This window comes from Haliotis asinina, chromosome 10 (genome assembly GCF_037392515.1).
Source record: "Haliotis asinina isolate JCU_RB_2024 chromosome 10, JCU_Hal_asi_v2, whole genome shotgun sequence".
Lineage (NCBI taxonomy): Eukaryota > Metazoa > Mollusca > Gastropoda > Lepetellida > Haliotidae > Haliotis > Haliotis asinina.
This window is the reverse complement of record NC_090289.1, coordinates 19,441,939-19,464,045: the sequence shown is the minus strand read 5'-3', so window position 1 is coordinate 19,464,045 and position 22,107 is coordinate 19,441,939. Positions and strand designations below refer to the sequence as shown.

The following is a 22,107-nucleotide window of genomic DNA, read 5'->3' as shown; positions in this document are numbered from 1 at the left end:
ACCTTATTCATTGGCGTACGTGAATTGATTCTAGATACATAATTTTGCCAAGACTGGCGTTTATGTTGTTTAAAGGTACGTCGCGCTTTAGCATTTAAGATTTTAAATTTGTTGAAATTATGGACCATAGGATGGCGACGAAAATAATTCTCCGCCCTTTTCCTTGCCTTCCTAGCTGGTTTGCAGTCGTTGTTGAACCATGGTTTACGGATGTGGGGAACCACAGAGGACTTCGGAATACACTCATCGGCTATAGTGGTTAGTGCGTCGGAAAAGCACTTGATAGGATCAGGAACACCATTAACAAGTTCAGGTAGAAGTTTTTCTCTACATAGCGTTTCGTATAAAGACCAGTTTGCTTTTGTAAAATTCCATCGTGATGATGGAGGAACATCAGTAGGGTTTACAGGTTGTAGAATGGTAGGGAAATGATCACTACCACAGAGGTCATCATGAACTGACCATTCAAATTCATTAAGCAGAGTGGGGTCTGTAAGTGACAAATCAAGTGAAGAGTATGTGCCAGTACCAGGATGTAAATGTGTTTTAGAAGTATCATTCAAAATACACAAATCATTGGCGGACAAAAAGTCTTCCAAAATCTTTCCCCTACTGCTGGTATGCGTACTTCCCCAAAGGGGATTATGTGCGTTGAGATCGCCCATTATAATACAAGGCTTTGGGAGCTGGTCATAGAGTGTTTGAAGTTCATTTTGCTGAAGAGAATAAGATGGAGGAATGTAAAGAGAGCATAATGTGATAACAATGTGCATAGTGATACGAACAGCCACAGCTTGAAGATGTGTTTTGAGAGAAACAGGACTGTGAATTATGCCTTGTTTGACCAATATTGAACTACCCCCGGTGGCCTTAGCCTTCGTAGGTGAAAGGAAATGATACGAATCATATTGTCTGATTTTCAACTGATCTGCACTTTTTAAATATGTTTCCTGTAAACAAAATGCCGATGGTTTCAGATCTTGTGATAACAATTGCAAATCATTGCAATTGTTCCAAAGTCCTCTGCAGTTCCACTGGATTACTGGTTGATAACCGTTCATGGTGGTTTAACTGGTGAACGAGATGATCGCTTACGTCCCATGAGTAGAGACTGGAGGGCTGACCTCCATGTCCAAAGGTTCAAATCGGTTTTGAACCGAAGCAGGGCCTGAGGGAGAAGAATGCACTTCCAAGTTTTGTATGGCCCTAGCCTTTCTTCTCATTTGTTTCTTTTCTGTCTTCGACAATTGTAAGGGAGTTTCTCTTGTAACATTGTCTGATTCTGAGTGTTGTGTCAGTTGGACATCTGTTTGTGTTTCGGTTACTGATGTGTCTGCTTCAGAAGAAACTTGTTCCAGAATGATCTGATCATCATTCACCCAACTGATCGACGTTTGGCATTGAGTAGAAACTCTGAAAGGTTTGACAACAGGTAGAGGAGGAGAGGAAACTACAGCTCAGTAAGTAATAGACGAAGTCTGAGATGAAACAGAAACTAACCGTTTTGCTTCGTGATAAGAAACATTGTTTGTATGTTTAATTTTCAGTATTTTGGATTCTCGTTCAAAGACAAGGCAAGATTTAGATGAGGCTGCATGCTCCCCGCCACAGTTGACACAACTGTATGATTCATTTGTGCATTCAGAACTTTCATGAGTGCCACAGCAACGGTAGCAAACAGAACTCTTTGCCTGACAAGACTTCGCACCATGCCCAAACCTTTGACATTTGTAACATCTGAGTGGATTAGGCACGTATACGTCCACTGCAATGTTGAAGTAACCAGCTTTAATAGACTTTGGAATGGTCGGACAAATAAATGTAAACAGGTAGGTATTTGTTTGTATTATATTGTTGTCTTGCTTTTTGGTAAAACGCTTCACAGCTGTAACACCTTGGGTTCTGAGTTCAGCTACAATTTCCTCCTCACTCATAAACGAAAGACATTTCGCCCGATCTCGAACGTTTCCTCTACTTGAGTTCAATGTTCTGTGCACTGAGACGACAACCTGTGTATTAACAAACTGCTTAAGACCGAGCAGATTGACAGATTGTTGCCTCCGAGCACATTCAACTAACAATGAACCATTTCGAAGGCAGGTGACATTTTTCACTTCTCCGCAGGCACCTTCAATACCCTTGGAGATAGCAAATGGGTTGAGTTTCAGTGGGGTACCGTCAGCAGAAGCAACAACGATAAACCTAGGCCAAGAATCAGATTTTTCAGTCGATATTTCATCATCAGAATCAACATGTCGACGTTTGTTAGCTTTTGCAGAACCAGAGTGAATGTGGAGTGACATGATGGGATAAATACATTCGACAACTCTGCTCCCCACCCGCCATCGAGTGTCAACAAGGACGACATTACAGTGGAAACCAGCCTGTAACACCAGGGCTACAGAGGTGTTATACTCCAGTGAATAAAGACATGAATAGCCATGATATCTAAAAGAACATATGCCAGGCTGGTTCGGCCCATGACACATTTCTCAAGAAACATAGAATTCAGGGGTCAATATCACCAGATTGGCCCATGAGCCACCGCCTTCTGGCATAGGACTCTAGGCAATTGTTATTTACAATAGAATACCCTCAATATTCAGTGTCAAAATATAATGTAAGGAATATATATTGTCAACATGAACATGTCCATGCCCAGGGCATAGCGTGACCAGCCGATTGATAGAACCGGGCCAGTTCTACCACCCGTCTAGGTGAAGTCAGGGCCAAAGTGGTGTGTTAGGCAACAGGAACACGGTTCCAGGCCCCTATTGCCCTCAACCACCAGGATCCCTTCCTCCACCGACACGGGACGCAACCCACGGCAAACAGGTTGCCCAATTTAGTCGCCTCTTACGACAAGCAATGGGGTGCTGTGGACACATTCTGTCCCGGGTCCACACGGGAGTGCTACCTGCATGGACCCTAGTTGGATTTACATCATCCCCTCAACCGTCACCAGTTTGAGAAATCTAGCTATACATGTACAGTAAAATGACACTTATTCTACGAATAAAAACGATGAATATACTTTGAATGTTTGTGGACTTACGTACCCTCTCAGGAGGACAATAGTTTTACAGTACTTCAACCCCCCTTGAGGATACAGCCACTAACAGAACAGTTACGAATTTAAACTTCCAATAATAAAATATTTATCTATTTACAATTCAGTTAATAAATCTAATTCTTATAAATGCAATGACTAATGAGAACTCGTGTTATTCCAAAAGATCCTTCATAGTTCATGAATTAACATAGTCCCTTGTGATACAATATTCAACACAGCCAAGCAAAACATGCTTGACTGTGATTCTTTCATCACAAGGGATACAAAACGGAGGATCTTCACCTTTAAGCAAATATTCTCTTCAAACCTGGACTGACAACCCAAGTAGGTGTAACCAATGTAGGGTTTTATTTCATGCAATTTGTTGATACCTACTTGAGTGTCCCACTTCTTCTGCATCATATCACGGATGTATGATCTAATGGTAGCTTTGTAATCAGTATAGGGAAGTGTCACAGATTTGTTGAGTGCTGCCTTAGCAGCAAGGTCAGCCAAAGTGTTACCAGAGATTCCAACATGGCAGGGTAACCAGTAGAAGTCGATGTTGTATTGGCCAGTCACAAGGTCATTATAAAGTTCAATGAATTTAATTTTCTATTTAAAGTTGATGTTTACATGATGAATTTTTAATTGTCTGAAGGCACGAAAGAGAATCTGAATAGATTATATATTGTTTACACTTAGGGTGTCTTTGAATATATTTAAGAGCTGTTAATATGGTGTTTGCTTCAGCTGTAAAGATAGAGCTGTTATCTGGTATTCTAGAAGATATTGTTCTCGATCCAGTGACAGTGGCGCAAACTACTGCACCACCGTCCATGGACCCGTCTGTGAATAAGGATTTGTAATTGTTATACATGTATTTGTTTCTTAATTGACGATATTCTTGTTTATACTGTAAATCATTAGTTTCTTATTTTTTAAATGCAGCTAATGTTTGGTCAACGTGTGGCCTAACCAACTGCCAAGGAGGAGAAGAAAGAAGACGGGAAGGAGCTATATTATCCAGCTCAATGCTGGCAGCAGTAATAACAGGGCTATAGATAACACCCTGCCTCACCAGAACAGAAGCACCACCAGTGACTTTATCCCCAGGAGGTGAGAATGAATGATATGCATTGAACTGACGCAGTGCAAATCTGTCAGTACTTTTCAGGTATATCTCTTGCAGACTAAAAGCTGATTGTGTAAAATCTTGAGATAATAACTGTAGATCAGTAAAATTGTTCCTAAGTCCCCTGCAATTCCATTGTATTAAGTTGGTAGTTCTATTCCTGGCGGTTGAACAGGGGATCGTGAACGAGAGGAACGACTCCTCCCATGTACTGGCTGTGAAGGAGTGACCTCCACATCGAGAGGTCCAAATGGATTATGATCCGTTACAGACGTAGATGAGGTAGACGGTACCTGTAAATGATGTAGAGCTTTTGCTCTTCGCTGCTGTTTTTTTTTTCTTTATTCGGCAAAGTGGCTCTTCCTTGTTCAGACTGTTTGTTTCATTGAATCTGTCTGTTATTAAACTTGGTTCATTTTGAGGAATTCTATTTTGGTCATTGACAGTGATTTGTTTGTCCTGCACCCAAGATATAGTTGTCTGACACGAACTGGAAACCTTTTCAACAAGACCATGATCAGGGGCGGAAACAGTGGATGAATATGTCCAACTCTGAGACTGCAAAGATAATAATTTTTTTGCCTCTTGGTAGGAGAGGTTGTTTGTGATTTTTAGTTTTAGAAGTTTTGATTCATAATCGAAATTTGGACAGGATTTGGACGATGCCATGTGCTCACCGGTACAGCTGGCACATCTGATGTCCTCTGTGCATCCCGTGTTATCATGAGCCCCACTGCAAGGGGAGCACACTGTCTTTCGTGTACATGACTTGGCACCATGACCAAATTTCTGGCATTTGAAACATCTCAGTGGATTAGGTATGTATATATCCACTGGGATGTTAAAATAACCAACTTTAATGGCTTTTGGTATAGCCGATAGTCCAAACGTAAACAGGTAGGTATTTGTGTTAATGATATTATCATCTTGCTTTCTCGTAAATCGCTTTACAGCCGTCACTCCTTGATGTTTCAGTTCTGTAACAATGTCTTCCTCCGACATATAGGCCACACAACTAGATCTGTCTCGGACAATGCCTTTGCAAGTACTCAATGATCTGTGTGCAGAGACAACAACCGCAGTGTTAACGAACTGTTTTAATCCTAACACGTTGACAGATTGTTGCCTTTGGGCGCATTCAATAAGGAGTGAACCGAAGCGAAGCCTTGTTACATTTGTCACCTCACCACAGACATCTTTGATGCCCTTACAATTGGCGAAGGAATTCAGTTTCAATGGACTTCCATCTGTTGCTTCAATAACCAAGAATGTTGGCCAACAATCCACTTCTGATGAAGACACTTCATCATCAGATGATGTTGAAAGATGTCGACGTTTATTTTTCTTTGAACCAGAGAGTAGATTTAGAGACATGGTAGATTAATAATATTCCACATCTCTGCTCTCCACCTGCCATCGAGTGTCAACAAGGACGATGCTACAGTGGAAACCAAACTGCACGATCAGAGCTACAGGGATGTTATACTTCAGAGATATAGACATAAATAGCTAAGATGTGTAAAAGAACAAATGTCAGACTGGTTTGGCCCATGCCATTCCCTTTAAGTAGCTCAGAATTAAGAGGTCAGTATCCCCAGATTGGCCCATGAGCCACCACCTTCTGGCATAAGACTCTAGGCAAACATATATGACATGACTTTAGAATGTGAATATGCGTTATCAAAGATTCACAGTAATTAAAGTACATACTTTCCAGAATGTTGTCCATGCACAGGGCATGGCATGACCAGCCGACTGGTTGAACCAGGCCCATTCAACCACCCGTCTAGGTGAAGTCAGGGCCAAAGTGGTGTGTTGAGCAACAGGAGCACGGTTGCAGGCCCCTATTGCCCTCAACCACCAGCATCCCTTCCTCCACCGACAGAGGGCCGCAACCCACGGCAAACGGGTTGGTGGACCAAATATCCCCCCGGGTGCACAACGGGGGTGTTGGCGAGCTCGTTACCCAGCACCCACCACCAGGATGTGGCTCGCCCACGGGTGCCTGTCGAATGATAGACGAACTAGGAATGTACAAGCTGCACTGAGTCAAGGCAATGTGCAGAGTTAGACGAACAGCTACAGTCTGAAGATTTGTGTTAAGTGAAACAGGGCTATGTATTATGCCATGCCGAACCAAAATAGAAGCACCTCCAGTTGCTTTATCACCTGGAGGAGAGAAGGAGTGATAATAACTGTACTGTCGTAAATCAAAGTACTCATGGTGGCTCAATCGTTGATCTTTCCTTTGAATGGGAGGAGGAACTAGTCCTATGCCTCTCCTGTGAGGACAGAGTGACCTCCATATCCAGAGGTCCAAATGAATTTTGGAGAGGAACTTCTGAAGATGAAGAGTCATTAGATTGCAAGTTTCTATTTGATTTTTTCCCTTTTTCTTTTTGGGCTGTTCGTTTGCTGACTGTGAAGTGGTTTGTAAAACTGTCGATTGTGAAGGCTGAATTTCCGCCTGAGACCCAATCATCGATAGGGAGATTGGGGCAGTAGGTTTTGGGGAAGGGGAAGTAGTACCCTTTTGGGATGAAAAAAGAGACTTATCTGACTTCACCCATGTCAAATCAGCCTGGCATGCAGCTAAGGTCATTGCTACTGAGCGGTTGACGGCAGCTGAATATGTGATATTTGATGGGGCAGAAGACTGATTTGAGTAAAGTTTTTTGGCTTCAAGATAGGAAATGTTTTTTTCACCGTTGATTTTCATTATATTTGATTTCCTGTGGTATATAGGGCATTACCTAGATGATGCAAGATGTGTCCCCTTGCAGTTCACACATTTGAAATCATTTTCACAGTCTGTGCTGTCATGGTGATCTCCACAGCGACGGCACACTGCAGAATTTCGGAATAAGTGCGAACCATGAAAGTATGGTGAATAATAAATTAGTTATCTTGAAACCAATAACCTGATCACAAATATTCAATGTGGTTTCAGGAAAAATCGAAGTACCATTGATCATTTGGTACGTTTTGAATCCCTTGTTAAAACTGCTATAGTCAATAAACAACATGCTGTATCGATCTTCTTTGATCTTGAAAAATCGTCTTCTGTTGGTTACCCAGGCATGTAGGAATCTCCGGTAACACACTGGCTGACCTTGCTGCTAAAGCAGTACTCAACAAATCTGTGACACCACTTATTATTCCTATACAGTGATTATAAAGCCACCATTAGTGAGTGAGTTAAATTTTTACATCGCATCGGCAATATTACAGCCATATAGCGATGAAAACAAGGTAATCAATCTAAAATATCCGTCGACAAAGGACAGTAAAAATAACTAGATTATCACAGATATATTGATGTTAAAACTAGTTATGAAATCTAAAACATTTAAACTAGAGAGGACGGTACAGAGAATAAAAACAGGCCATAGGTCGCCAACAACTGAAGGCAGGTCACCATACTAGGGACCATGGGGACTTTTGCTACCTGCATGGACCCTAGCTGAATTTATATCACCCCTTCAGCTGCAGGCGATGAAGTGAATTTTAGCCAAAATTAAAATGACAGGGATACTACAATTAAAATAGACGGTCAATTTATATTACCTTTGAATGCCTTGGGACTTACGCACCTTCTCAGGAGGACAATAATTTTACTCTACTTTAACCCCCCTTGAAGGTACAGCCACTAACAATCCCAGTTACTAATCCAAATGACCACTTATAAAATATTTATCTATTCACAAATCGGATAACAAATCTAATTCTTTTAAATATGCGATAATTAAATGATGATTAACATTACTAAAAAGATCCTTCATGGTTCGTGTTTTAAAATACTTATCCCTTGTGATGGAATATTCAACACAGTCAAGCAAGACATGCTTGACTGTGATTCTTTCATCACAAGGGATACAGAACGGAGGATCCTCATCGTTCAATAGATATTCATGAGTATATCTAGTGTGGCCAATACGACATCGCCTTATGATGACCTCATCAAATCTAGACTGACAACCTAAGTAGGTGTAACCAATGTGGGGTTTAATTTCATGTAATTTATTGATACCTACCTGGGTGTCCCACTTCTTCTGCATAAGATCCCGGATGTAAGATCGGATGACATCTTTGTAATCAGAGTATGAAATAAGAAGTGGTGTCATAGATTTGGTGAGTGCTGCTTTGGCAGCAAGATCGGCAAGTGTGTTCCCAGAAATGCCAACGTCGCTGGGTAACCAACAAAAGACGACGTCATATTGGCCAGTAGCAAGATCATTGTACAATTCAATAATCTCTACTTAAAGTGGATGTTTGGTAGAAAGACCCTTAATAGCTTGAAGGCACGAAAGAGAGTCTGAAAAGATTATATACTGCTTATATTTGGAATGTTTATTGATATATTTTAAGGCTGTTAATATAGCGTTTCCTTCAGCTGTGAAAATTGAGGTATGATCTGGCAGTCGAGAAGATACTGTTTTGGATCCAATGACAGTGGCACAAGCCATTGCCCCACCATACTTGGATCCATCTGTAAATATGGATTTATATGTATTATATTTACTTTGTAATTGATTATATTCTTGTTTATATTGTAATTCATTCGTTTCTGATTTCTTAAATATAGTCAAGGTTAGGTCGACTTGTGGCCTAACCAATTGCCAAGGAGGAGAAGACATCAGACAAGAAGGAGAAATATCCTCTAAATCAATGCCAGCAGCAGAAAGGAAAGGTTTAATCCTTATCCCTAGAGGTGGAACAAGAGAAGATTTTTTGTTGTACAGATCCTCATTGAGGGGATGGAATACACAGTTATATGCAGGTTTCGTCTGATTCGAATATAGTTTAGTAGTGTACTGCAAAGATAATTTAATACGTCTTTGGGTTAAAGAAGGCTCATCAGCTTCAACATAAATGCTGTCAATAGGAGAAGAGCGGAAAGATCCAAGACAAGTCCAAGTCTCAAACGTTGGTGATGGATAGAATCAAGAAGTTTCAAGTTGCTTTGACAGGCCCCGCCATACACGATGGAACCATAATCAAGCTTTGATCGGATGAGTGATCTGTACAAATGTTTGATCCCCTCCCCACTTTAAATTGGACACCACTTTTAGATCTAATGCTTTCAGGCATTTGGTCTTCAAATACTTAATATGTGGTAAAAAGGTCAAATGTTTGTCGAAAATCAGTCCCAGAAACTTGGTTTCCTTTACAACGGTAATTGGAGAGCCATCTAAAAACAGTTCATGATCTTTATGAGGCTTATATTTCCGACAGAAATGTATACATTTGGTTTTTATCTGTGGTCATTCTCAAGTGACCATTTATGAATTTTATTTAAACACATCTGTAATTGTCTCTCAATGGTATGCATATTTTTACCACGACATGAAACATTAAAATCATCCACAAACAATGACCCATCTATTGAGTCATGTAATACTTTCGAGAGACTATTGATTTTTATGCTAAACAAAGTAACAGACAAAATACTGCCTTGTGGAACCCCCGATCCTGATTATAATGGTCAGACAGGGATGATCCGACACGAACTGTCTGCTAAAAATTATAAAATGATATAATTGAGGCAAACGGCCTCTCAAACCAAAGTCATGTAAATCTCTTAAGATACCATATTTCCATGTTGTATCATAAGCTTTTTCAAGGTCGAAAAAGATTGATACAGATTGCTGGTTATGGACAATGGAATTTTTAACAAATGATTCTAGTCGAACCAAATGGTCAATAGTGCTTCTATTTTTGCGAAAACCACATTGGATGTTAGTAATAAGATTATTGGATTCTAAAAACCACACTAATCTATTATTGACCATGCGTTCCATGGTCTTGCAAACGCAGCTTGTTAGTGAAATAGGTCTGTAGTTTGATGGATCTGTATGATCCCGACCAGGATTGGGTATAGGTACAACAATGGCTTGACGCCACGACGGAGGAAAATGGCATGTTGTCCAAATATGATCAAAAATGTTCAGAAGAGTTTCAAGACATGTATTAGGTAAATGTTTCAGGAGGTGATAGTGGATATTATCAGCACCTGTTGCCGTATCGTGAGCTTGCGCTAGGGCAGTATTCAGCTCATGTAGTGAAAAGAGTTCATTATAATCTTCACCATTATCAGAATGAAAGTTAATTTTGCGTTTTTCTTGTTGTTCTTTATATTTCTGAAACTTTGTATTATAGTTTGAGGAAGAAGAATGCCTAGCTAAAGTTTCACCCAACTTGTTTGCAATGTCAATTTTATCAGTTAAAACCTCGGGTCCATCTTTTAGATGATGAACACTAGAATTTCTACCTTTACCATTGATTCTCTGTACCATGTTCCACACCTTTGTCATTGGTGTACGTGAATTAATATTTGATACAAAGGTCTTCCAAGACTGGCGTTTACTGTGTTTAAAAGTACGTCGAGCCTTGGCATTGTTTATTTTAAAAGTATTTAAATTATGAACTGTAGGGTGGTGGCGAAAAAAATTTTCTGCCTTCTTTCTACACTTCCTAGCTTGTTTGCAACTGTCCGTAAACCATGGTCTACGAACATGTGGTTTGGCAGAGGCCTTAGGAATAGTTTCATCGGCAATACTTTTCAGTTCGTCAGAGAACAACTGAATCGAATCTGGAACATTAATAAAAACGGCAGAGTTCAAGTTGTCAGCACACATTGTCTGAAATAATGGCCAGTTAGCCATTCCATATTCCATATTAAAATTCCACCGTGTGGCAGATGAGTCATCACTCTGATTTATAGCGGAAAGTATTGTTGGAAAATGGTCACTTCCACACAGGTCATCGTGAACTGACCATTCAAATTTGTTATAAACAGTTGGGTCTGCGAGGGACAGATCGAGTGCAGAATAAGTTCCAGAACCAGGATGTAAATATGTGACAGATCCATCATTATAGATGCATAAGTTATTGTTTGAAATGAAATCCTCCAGGAGTTTTCCTTTATTGTTGGTGTCGGTACTTCCCCACTAGGGATTATGTCCATTAAGATCACCCATGATTATACATGGTCGAGGAAGTTGGTCAAAGAGATCCTGAAGATCGGACTGTCAAAGAGCTGTAGAAGGAGAAATATACGAAGAGCAAAGCGTAAAGGTGATCTGTAAAGTGAGACGGGCAGCAATAGCCTGCAGATTGCTTTTGAGAGGAACCGGGCTGTGGATAACATCCTGCCTCACAACTAAAAACCGATGGATTAAAATCTTGAGCTAATAATTGTATATCATTAAAATTATTCCGAAGGCCTCTACAATTCCATTGAATTAAATTAATAGTGCTGTTCATGGCGGTTCAACCGGGGATCTTGAACGTGAGGAACGTCTACTTCCTCGTTCTGGCTGCAAAGGAGTGACCTCCATATCAAGAGGTCCAAACGGATTATGAACCGTCACTGATGTTGTTGATGTTGATGGTACCTCTAAATGCTGAAGAGCCTTTGCCCTTCGCAGCTGTTTCCTTTCTTTATTTGACAACTGACTAACCTTTCCTGGGTTAGATTGTGTCTCTGGTTCTTCAGTCTGTGAGGCAGATGTCGACGACCTTTGCTCATTTTGAGAGGACTGAGTGAATTCATTGACTGTAATTTGTTTGTCGTTTACCCAAGATATGTCTGTCTGGCGTGAAGTTGAAACCTTGGTTACAGGAGGATGAACGAGGGAAGAAACAGTGGCTGAATATGTTCGGAGTGGAGTAATTTGAGACTGCGGGTATCAACTTTTTGGCGTCTTGGTAGGAGAGGTTGTTAGTGATTTTGACTTTAAGAATCCTTGATTCGAGTTCAAAATTAGGACATGTTTTAGACGATGCCATGTGCTCACCGTAACAATTAGCACATCTGTCTGATGTCTCTTGTGCAGTCAGTGTTGTCATGAGACCCACTGCAACGGGAGCATACTGTTTTACGAGTGCATGACTTGGCACCGTGTCCATATTTTTGGCACTTAAAACATCGCAGCGGATTTGGGATGTATACATGGGATGTTAAAGTAGCCAACTTTAATGGCTTTTGGTGGAGAAGACAGTCCAAACGTAAACATGTAAGTATTAGTTTTAATGATATCTACATTCTGCTTCCTGGTAAACCGTTCAACAGCAGTTACTCCTTGGTGTTTTAATGCATCAACAATTTCTTCTTCTGTCATGTACGCCAGACAATGAGATCGGTCACGAACAATACCTCTGCAAGAGTTCAATGTCCTGTGCACAGAGACAACAACCCGTGTATCAACGAAATTTTGTAATCCTAGCAAGTTTACAGATTGCTGCCTCCGGGCACATTCAACAAGAAGGGAGCCAGAACGAAGGCGTGTAACGTTGGCTACCTCTCCGCATATGCCTTTGATACCCATAGATATAGCAAAGGGATTTAATTTCAATGGACCTCCATCTGCTGTTTCAATGACCAAGAATCTTGGCCAAGAATCCACTACTGCTGAAGAGACTTCATCATCAGAAGATGTTGAAAGATGTCTCCGTTTATTCGTTTTTGAACCAGGGGGAATGTGTTTAGCCATGGCACTATAAGGATGTTCAGCAACCCTGATCACTACCCGTCATCGAGTGTCAACAAGGACGATCATGCAGTGGAAACCAAACTGCAAGATCAGAGCTACAGAGATGCTATACTCCAGAAATGCAGACATAAATAGCTAAGAAATCCAAAAGAAGAAATATCAGGCTGGTCCGGCCCATTACCATCTTCCTAAGAAACTTAGAATTCAGAGGTCTATATCACCAGATTGGCCCATGAGCCACCGCCTTCTGGCACAAGACTCTAGGCAAAATATAAGTTCAATTTAATAAAGTTGTCACAATCTGTAATCAACATTTCCATGCTGTGATGATTCCAAATAAACGTTGTCCATGCACAGGGCATGACGTGACCAGCCGATTGATAGAATCGGGCGAATTCTACCTCCCGTCTAGGTGAAATCAGGGCCAAAGTGGTGTGTTGAGCAACAGGAACACGGTTGCAGGGTTCCTATTGCCCTCAACCACCAGGATCCCCTCCTCCACCGACACAGGGCCGCAACCCACGGCCAACAGGTTGGTGGACCAAATATGCCCCCGGATCCACTACGGGGGTGTTGGCGAGCTCTTGGTGTTACCCAGCACCCACCACGAGGAGGTGGCTCGCCACGGGAGCCTAAAGCCACCATTAGATCTTATATCCGTGATCTGATGCAGAAGAAGTGGGACTCCCAAAAAATTACATGCGATAAAACCCTATATTGGTTGTACTTGGGTTGTCAGTCGAGATTTGAAGAGGTCATCATGAGACGATGCCGTATTGGCCACACAAGATGCACACACGAATATATACTAAAAGGTGAGGATCCACCGTTTTGTGTCCCTTATGATGAAAGAATTATAGTCAAGCATATCTATATGCTTCATGGTTCAAGAACAATGAATCATCTTTTTAACAATACTAGTTCTCATGTAATCATAACATTTGAAAAAGATTTAGATCTGTTAACCGATTAGTAAATAGATAAATATTTTATAATTGGAAGCTTAAATTAGTAACTCGGTTTGTTAGTGGCTGTACCCTCAAAGGGGGTTAAAGTACTGTAAAATCATTGTCCTCCTGAGAGGGTATGTAAGTCCCGAAACATTTGATGTAAATTTAAGGTTTCCAGGTTTTTAATCGTAGCATATTTGTCATTTTAATGTATGGCTAATTCTCCACATAAAAGTCATTGGCTGAGGTGATGGTAAAAAATCCAGCTAGTCTCCATGTATTTAGCAAAAGTAATATAAGTCCCCATTGTCAGTAGTGTGGTGATCTACCTTCAGTTGTTGGCAATCTATAGTCCATTTTTATATTGTATTGTCCTCTGTTTTAGATCTAATTACTAGTTTTACATTCTCTGTGATATTCTAATTGTTTAACTGTCCTTCGTTGACAGATTTTAATAACGTGCCATGAATTAATATGTAGTTTTGTAACTAATCGCTCTCGCCACGATATGACTGCAATATTGCCAATGTGACGTTAAATATTTACTCACTCATTCACTCACTAACTTAGGTTAAAAGTTGTTCAACAAACGATCATGTTTCAAATCGCTATTACTGGTGTGTATTACATGGGGATAAACGCAGTAGTTGGAACAGTGAAACAATGCAAGTGTGGCACGTGAAGAGCATGACCTTAGACCAGCTGTGCTCGTTCTCAGCGTTCCTTTAAATGTACATAGCTAAAGGTCACAACTAATAGTGCTCAAGACACGATCCGCTCAAGATAAGACACGTATGGTCAACATTTTGGTGGAATGAAAGGAGCTGAATCTTAGCTGACCCCATCGTTTTCGTTTTTTTGGCTCCATGTCGAGATTCGTATTTTTTGTACAGTTTATTGACGTCTTTGGCGGGCCTTTCATAAATGTTATCATTGGTTAAATCATAGGACTCTAGGCAATATTAAAGGTAACAGGTTATTTATGACATTCATTCAAATCATCTCATAATTTTGATACTACGCAATTTCAGAATGAATGTGTCCATGCTGAGTGCACAGCATGACCGGCCGATTCTACCACCCGTCTTGGCGAAGTAAGGGCCAACGTTCTAGGTTCCCAGTGCCTTCAACCACCAGCGTCCTGTCCTCCACCGACACGGGACGCAACCCACGGCAAACAGGTTACCCAATTCGGTCGCTCCTTGCGACCAGCAATGGGGTGCTATGGACCTAGCTGACCCGGGTCCACATGGGGCTTTGAACAGCTCTTAGCGTTACCCATCACCCACCACGAGAGGGGTGGCCGTTCACGGGTGCCGGAGTCTCCCTTGAACTTGGTGTGAAAGATACCCAAGCTGTCATGTAAACGTACTCCATGATCGATTTTAAAACGTCTGAAGGCACACGATGATGCAATGAGAATCAATAGATGGCTTGAATGAATCTTCTGTCTTGCATATTGAGTTACATAACCATTTTCACCTAGAAGTATTGTTTTAATTTGTTAGGGCTTGATCCCTTTAATTCCACTGGCTGATGGGCATCCATATGATCAGAGAGGTTCCCTATTACTAATAAATGATTTGGACGTGGATGTTTTGAATGCCCGTACGAGAAAACCCCTTAGCTTTGTCTATGCTTGCCAGTCGCCATGGAGTCCAATTCATGCTTTAAATCAAAATATAATCCGGCATTTCCGTGAACAGTACCAAGGCTTTACACAAAAATGCAAACAAATTTTGTTAAAGACATATGTTATGTTAAACAGAGTTAAATTGTTTCAGCAGGTATTTACACTACTTCAGTATCAAGAGTATTTGTTCTTTATTTAAGAGAGCAAAAATAATTTTCTTTGTTTCTGTTCTTGTTGAAACATACAGATAATGGGTAATGTAGGTTCCTGCAAGGTTTCAGTATTCAAAAGCAGACAAGAGTATGTCCATTTAGTTTCATTGTACGATAAAACTGAACTGAATTGCCTGAAACCATTGGAAACAATCAAATCTATTGGGTGAAATGGCATGTCGGGCTTTGTTGCTTTATTTATTCGGAATAGTTGTGAAGATCAAATACTGTAAGTTAGAAAGAATGAAAATGATATGTCAGTCAAGACCAGAACCAAGTTGGGAGTAAACACTGATCTTCGATCTGACAACAAATCAAATGTAGCCAAAGCCCAAAGGCACTAAATGAGAAAGTATATGTACCATTTCCGAGTAGATCAGGCGTTATGTTACGGTTTTGAAAGAAAACACCAGGACCACGGATAGAATTAAAGCTGAGGTTGGAAGCAAGGACGAAATCAGGGCAGAGGTCTTGGCTGTTGACACATTGGGTGTGAATCAATCAAAAGTGAAACCAGTGCATTTGTGAAAGAATGTCACCACTCATACTCTCTGCAATCACACAATATAAAACATGTTATTCCCAAGGGGACATAAGGGGTCAGTCAGAAGCTAGGTGTCCCAAAGGACCCCTGAAGGGTTCATTAACCTTTGCTTCATTAATCATGATATTATTACAAACCATTTTGTAAGTACTCACCACATGAGTCCTTGTGGAAGAAGCCAATTTTATATCCTGCTTTGCAAACTGGAACTGCATCTCTCACTCTGACTTTTATGGCTTTAATAAGCTGGCCACCAGCGTGAAATGGTGTTCTTGCTATTTGTTTTGCAATGTACTTCAGTTGTGAGACATAATTTTTCTTGATTTTGGAAAAAGATTGCGATTTCAAGTTGGATCGTAGTTGAATATTGAAATGAATGTAGTGAGACGATTTTCTTCTATGACGTCTACGACCTCTGCGAGTTGACCGTTTTCGACGAAAATCCAGAATGTCATCATCAACTTCTTCACCACACTGGATACCGACATTTTCAATGCTGCAATATTTCTGTAAACAAGCATTGACGCTTTTCATTGCCTTCAGGAAGTTGTTCTTAATTTCTTCCTTCATCTGATTGCATCTTCCAGTGAAGTAATATATTTCATCCATACGAAATCCCTCACTATGTTCACGGTCTGAAATACACACAACATAACTGGTATTTACAACATGGTATATAACTGAAAATATTGAACTTACTGCTTTGTGGGTGACTTCACGTTAATGGCACATTTTTGTGAGTGAAGGCATGTATATGAAAGTAATCGGAGGCATGTGAGAGAGTGAATCAGGGAGTATTAACTGGTGAGTTGTAGAAAGTGAGGTATTTTGTAAGACTGGCTTCAAATGCAATAAACAGCAATGTAAACTTTCTACAGTTTACTTCCGTAAATATCACAAGAAAAATTTGAAAAGGTGATAACATCTAGTCAAAAGGTAAAACAATATTGTTGATTTTTTGCAACAAACCAGTCAAATACAATGGAGAAAGGTTGTGTTAATATTGACTTATTTAACTTTAACCTCTGGATGCTAGTTTCCACCAATTATAGATAACTTTTCAGTTCATTTTTTATGACAGTTGGTGGATTATTGTTGATTTTGAACCTCTGAAGCACGATTACACCCAATACAAATGCCTTTGCAATTGAAGACCCGTTATTTTTACTAACGGGAACGCGTGGACAGAGTTGCTGACCTAGTTCACACATGTAATCGCACCCCAATTGCGTAGATGAATGCTAATGCCTTTGATCTCTGAATTGTCTGATCCACATTCAGTTATTCATACACCTCCTCCATATAGCTGGTATATTGCTGACTGTGGTGTAAAATTAGACTCACTCTCTTTGCATTTGAAGCTGTTAACCCATTGAATACAGTGTTCATACTGTAAACTGTTCACTTCGAATTAAGAAGACTACAGTGTCCTGGTGAAATGATGAGACACTGTAGAAATGCAATGTCGTTCATGTAAGAAATATAAAATGTGCCAAACAAAGTCAATAAGAAAGGATGGCTTCTTTACTACATTTACAATAGAGATTCTTATCAACAAAAACTGTCCTACAGGAGATATTGCTTGTGTGGTATCTTCTAGGACATATTTTGACAGTAGATTTTGTACAATGCCCTGGCAATGCTGTGACGTCACATTGCTATGACATCGCTGCGCTGCAAGTCTTAATAGGGGGTGGTACCGTGTTCAGAGATGTACAGTTTTCATTTAAAACTAGTGATATTTCCTTGACAAACAGAATCTGAACCTCGTGTCTTCTGATAACAAATCTATCAACAATCGTTGATAAGAGTCAAAATATCCTCGGTAGGCATCCAGCACTTGTAAGGTTATCAACTCGTGGTGATATATTTGATATCAAAAGACACTCAGGTGAGATCCCATCTTTATTGTATAAACAATGGGGGTTCTGGGCCACCTCCATCGAAGGCATAGAATCAATAGGTATCCTATTCCTCAATCCTATTAATTTTTTAAACCCATAAAACGACTACTTTTCATCTCCTAGCTCATATAAAGTTAATTATTTTGGGGTACGGGATCACCCCATGCAATGTATGGAATCAATAGGTATCCTATTAATTTGTAAAACCATAACACAACTACTTTTCATCTCATCATATTAATTTGTAAAACCATAACACGACTACTTTTCATCTCCTATTTAAATTTACCATTCTATCTTGTAATACTGCTCATATCACTTAAATAATTCTTCATCGTTTGAATCAGTTGGTATAGGCGCTCTGAGATTTTCTTCATCTTGAAAGATATTGTTGAACATGAAATCTTCATTATTTTCCATCGTAATTACAGTTCCAAATAATTTTATGCTTAAAGAAATTCCAACTTAATTGTATTGCACCTTTTGGTATCAGGGATGGAATATCGCCCCAAGTACATAATAAACCCATCGTTGTTTACATCAATTTGAAACGCAAAAGTAACATATGAAATTGCCATGAAAAGTATATGTAATAGTTTCCAATTGTTTTTCTGATAATTGTTCAGGTGTGCACTTCAATCCCATAAAATCCCTGCAGACTGGTGTGTGAATCACCTTCCACATGCACATAAACAGAGCAAAAGCGATTCTGGTGTAGCCCACTATCTTGATGCTGACACCACTGTCCAGTGGGTAACCCAGGCTGACTTGGATGACCGGCATTTGTGTGGGGAACCTAGTGTTCTGTCAAAGTCTTCTAGATCGTACAATTTTCCACTGAACGATAGGTATATCCTCCATTCCACCTCATCGTTGCAGACTATATCGTATCCTGGTTACTACTAGATCAACCGACGGCAGGAACTTCAAAGCGTGTGTGAGTACTGTGTTTAAGTTGTAAAGCGTATATTTTACCATCTATTCCTGGTTCATCAAACCCCCTAGTATCACCTAGGTCTCATAACCCTAAATTAAAGCATTTTTTGCTGACATACTTGGCCCTTCAATGCTAGTCATTATTGTATGTGTAGCGATACGATGCTATATGCTATATCTAGAGGATTTGTACTGTCGCAATGAAAACGACTTGCATCTGTCGTTGTATTTTTCCGTTTTACCAGAAGAGCCCTCAGCAGCATGGAAGGACATTCACCTTGAACATTATCTGTTTTCACTGTTAATCAACACTACCGTTCAGTTTGAGTCGTTTATTTTGAGTTCGTCTCCTAAGCGCTTGAAAATTTCATTGTTGAGAGAACACACACTGCAGTATCAATCGGTTATTATGTGTCAGGATCTACTGACAGACATCTTATTACTGGTCCATCATGGGTAGTAAGTGATTCCACGTTCATCTGATGCTTTCTAAACTTTACAAAGTTACAAAGATTGTTTATACTAACTGTGAAACAATTTTCTAAATGACTATCAATACCCAACATGCTTTGCACTAAACGGAAGATGATGTAACAGATATAGGATTGTGCGATCTCAGGATATAAGCAAGAATGAGATACTGAAACACAGAACAGGACTACATCTAAACTAGAAAAGATGAAAAGGATTAACAATACCACTGGTAATGCTCATTAATGCAGTAACAACTTAATGTTCATGCTTACCGGCTTGACATGGTGAATATCCTGGCTCCTGAATCTTGAATCACGCTGCTAGAGATTTTGGAGACTTACAGTACAATTTCTGTGTTCATGGACTTTGACAAACTAAAGATCTACAGAGCAACAGACAACATCATGTTGCCTCTAGCATATAGCATATTTGTTGGATTCAAAGGGATCTTGTGTCACTTGAATGAATGCCACTGAAAGCAAAAATACTATTTTAAGAAGTGTAACACTTACATGTACAATTGGGTACAGTATCAATGGGCCACTTCCCTGAATCCAATCCACAGAAGAACAGTTTCTGTAAGGAGACGGAGTCTGGAATGTCATAATCTTCATTACACTGAAGTTGACATTGACTACCTGCTGTCCACTTGTCACAGACCATGGCCCCATTGTTTGGAGGAGGTAAGGGTTTGCACTTGTGAACTGGAACAAATTATACTGGATTTAGTGCAGGTACAAATCAAGAAAAGATTATGGTTAAACAATGTTACATGTTTGAAATATCTGTTATTCATAACTTTTAGATGACTTCTTAGATGTTGCCATACTTGTCTGTGTGCACGGTATTGATAAGAGCCAACACATGACAAACATATTGTAAATGAAAGAATTCTTTCAGGGGAAGGTATAGGTAATGCGAAAATTCAATAAATGGTCTTTGCGTTGAAGTATCAAAATTGGAGATATTTTGCGGGTTTGCCAATTGTGTAAGTAAGATAATTACAGAAATTAATATGTTTACCCATCCCATCCAACAGTTTCAGAATAAAAACTTCCAGCTGCTAAAGTAAGAGGTAAATGTATAGACATATTGAAGATGTCAGTTCGCCTGATACGTGTTATATGTATTTCGGAAGAGCACTTCCGTTCAAAGAGGGAAAACGTCATATCACAGAGGGATAATTGCATTCGACATTAACACTCAGTAACCTGAGCATTGCAGCATATGTTGTTTTGGTTCTGGCACCCGTGAATGGCCACCTCCTCGTGGTGGGTGCTGGGTAACACTAAGAGTCCTTCACCCCTGTTGTGGACTCGGGGGGATATTTGGTCCACCAACCCATTTGCTGTGGGTTGTGGCCCTGTGTTGGTGGAGGAAGGGATCCTGGTGGTTGAGGGCAACGGGGGCCTGCAACTGTGTTTCTGTTGCTTAATACACTACTTCAGCCCTGACATCACCTAGATAGGTGTTTGAATGGGCCCGGTTTAACTAATCGGCTGGTCATGCCAAGCCCTGTGCATGGATTATAAATATAATTATGCTGTTTTGAACTTTGCGTAGAGTCTTAAGCTCAGAAGGCGATGGCTCATGGGCCAATCTGGTGGATTAATTATTCATAATTCTTCTACTGGAGTATATCATCCGAGTATCCTAGGTGCCGCAAGTTGGAGACCCACTTGTTTTTAGCACTGATACTCCGTGGTGGGTGGGGGGCTCGGATGATGAACCATATGACATCGAGGACATGCTACTGCCAGTCAACTCGAATGTCAGTTTAGTCATTCATAGTATATAGGATTACCAACTTGACATTTTTTTTCGGATTCATATGGTATGAAACCACACACAACACTAATTATAGACGTATATCTCGCAGAGATTTCTGAGCCAAGAATACTTTTAGATGGTCTTAGAATATTGTGGTTTAAAAGCCATGAGAATAAACGTTGCTGAATTGTTATTAGGCAAGGCTATCAACCATCAATAATCCTCGAAGGGGTTCATATTGTTGATGAAAACACACCTATTGATGTCCCATCCATTTACCTGTACGATAATGTAAACGTCACAGGCTTAAAATATATTAATCACAAAGTATATATCACTGTTAATATTGATACTAAACAAAGTCACTGACAAAATACTGCCTTGTGGAACATCCTGATCCTGTTTGTAATGATCAGACTTGAAATTGTCTGTCATTTAAAAAGTTAGCTATAAATTGAGGTAAACGACCTCGTAAACCAAAGTGATGTAAATATTTTACAATACCATATTTCCAGGTTGTGTCATATGCTTTTTCTTGATAAAAAAAGATAGACACTGCATGTTGTTTATTAATTAGAGCATTTTTAACAAATGATTCCAGACACACTAAGTTATCAACGGTACTTCTGTTTTACGGAAACCACATTGAATATCTGTAATTAGGTTACTTGTTCCCAGGTACCAAACGAGTTGATTATTGATCGTCTGATCCATGGTTTTGCAAATGCAGTTGGTAGGCGAAATAGGTCTATAGTTTGAAGGATCGGTATGATCAGGTCCAGGTTTAGGGTGAGTGAGTGAGTGAGTTAAAAGTTAACGTCACATCGGCAATATCTCAGCCATATCCTGACGAGAACGTTAAATACTGACGTGAAATATATGGATACTATAAAAACCTGTCAACGAGGGACAGTAAAACAACTAGAATATCACAAATATGATTAAAACTAGTGTGGAAAGTTAAAAATAATATCACTATTCGGACAATACAGCATAAAATCA

General features: G+C 39.9%; 1 protein-coding gene across 1 annotated transcript in view; it reads right to left on the bottom strand.

Annotated features, from left to right (window-relative positions):
• Nucleotides 1–22,107, bottom strand: part of LOC137298235 (uncharacterized) — a 692,490-nt gene that overhangs the window by 451,270 nt on the left and 219,113 nt on the right. Inside the window, exons 10-11 of the mRNA XM_067830406.1 lie at nt 19,848–20,039; nt 16,177–16,656 (exon numbers count right to left, since the gene is read on the bottom strand). Coding sequence (XP_067686507.1) covers nt 16,177–16,656; nt 19,848–20,039 — 672 coding nt within the window. The remainder of the gene's footprint in view (nt 1–16,176; nt 16,657–19,847; nt 20,040–22,107) is intronic.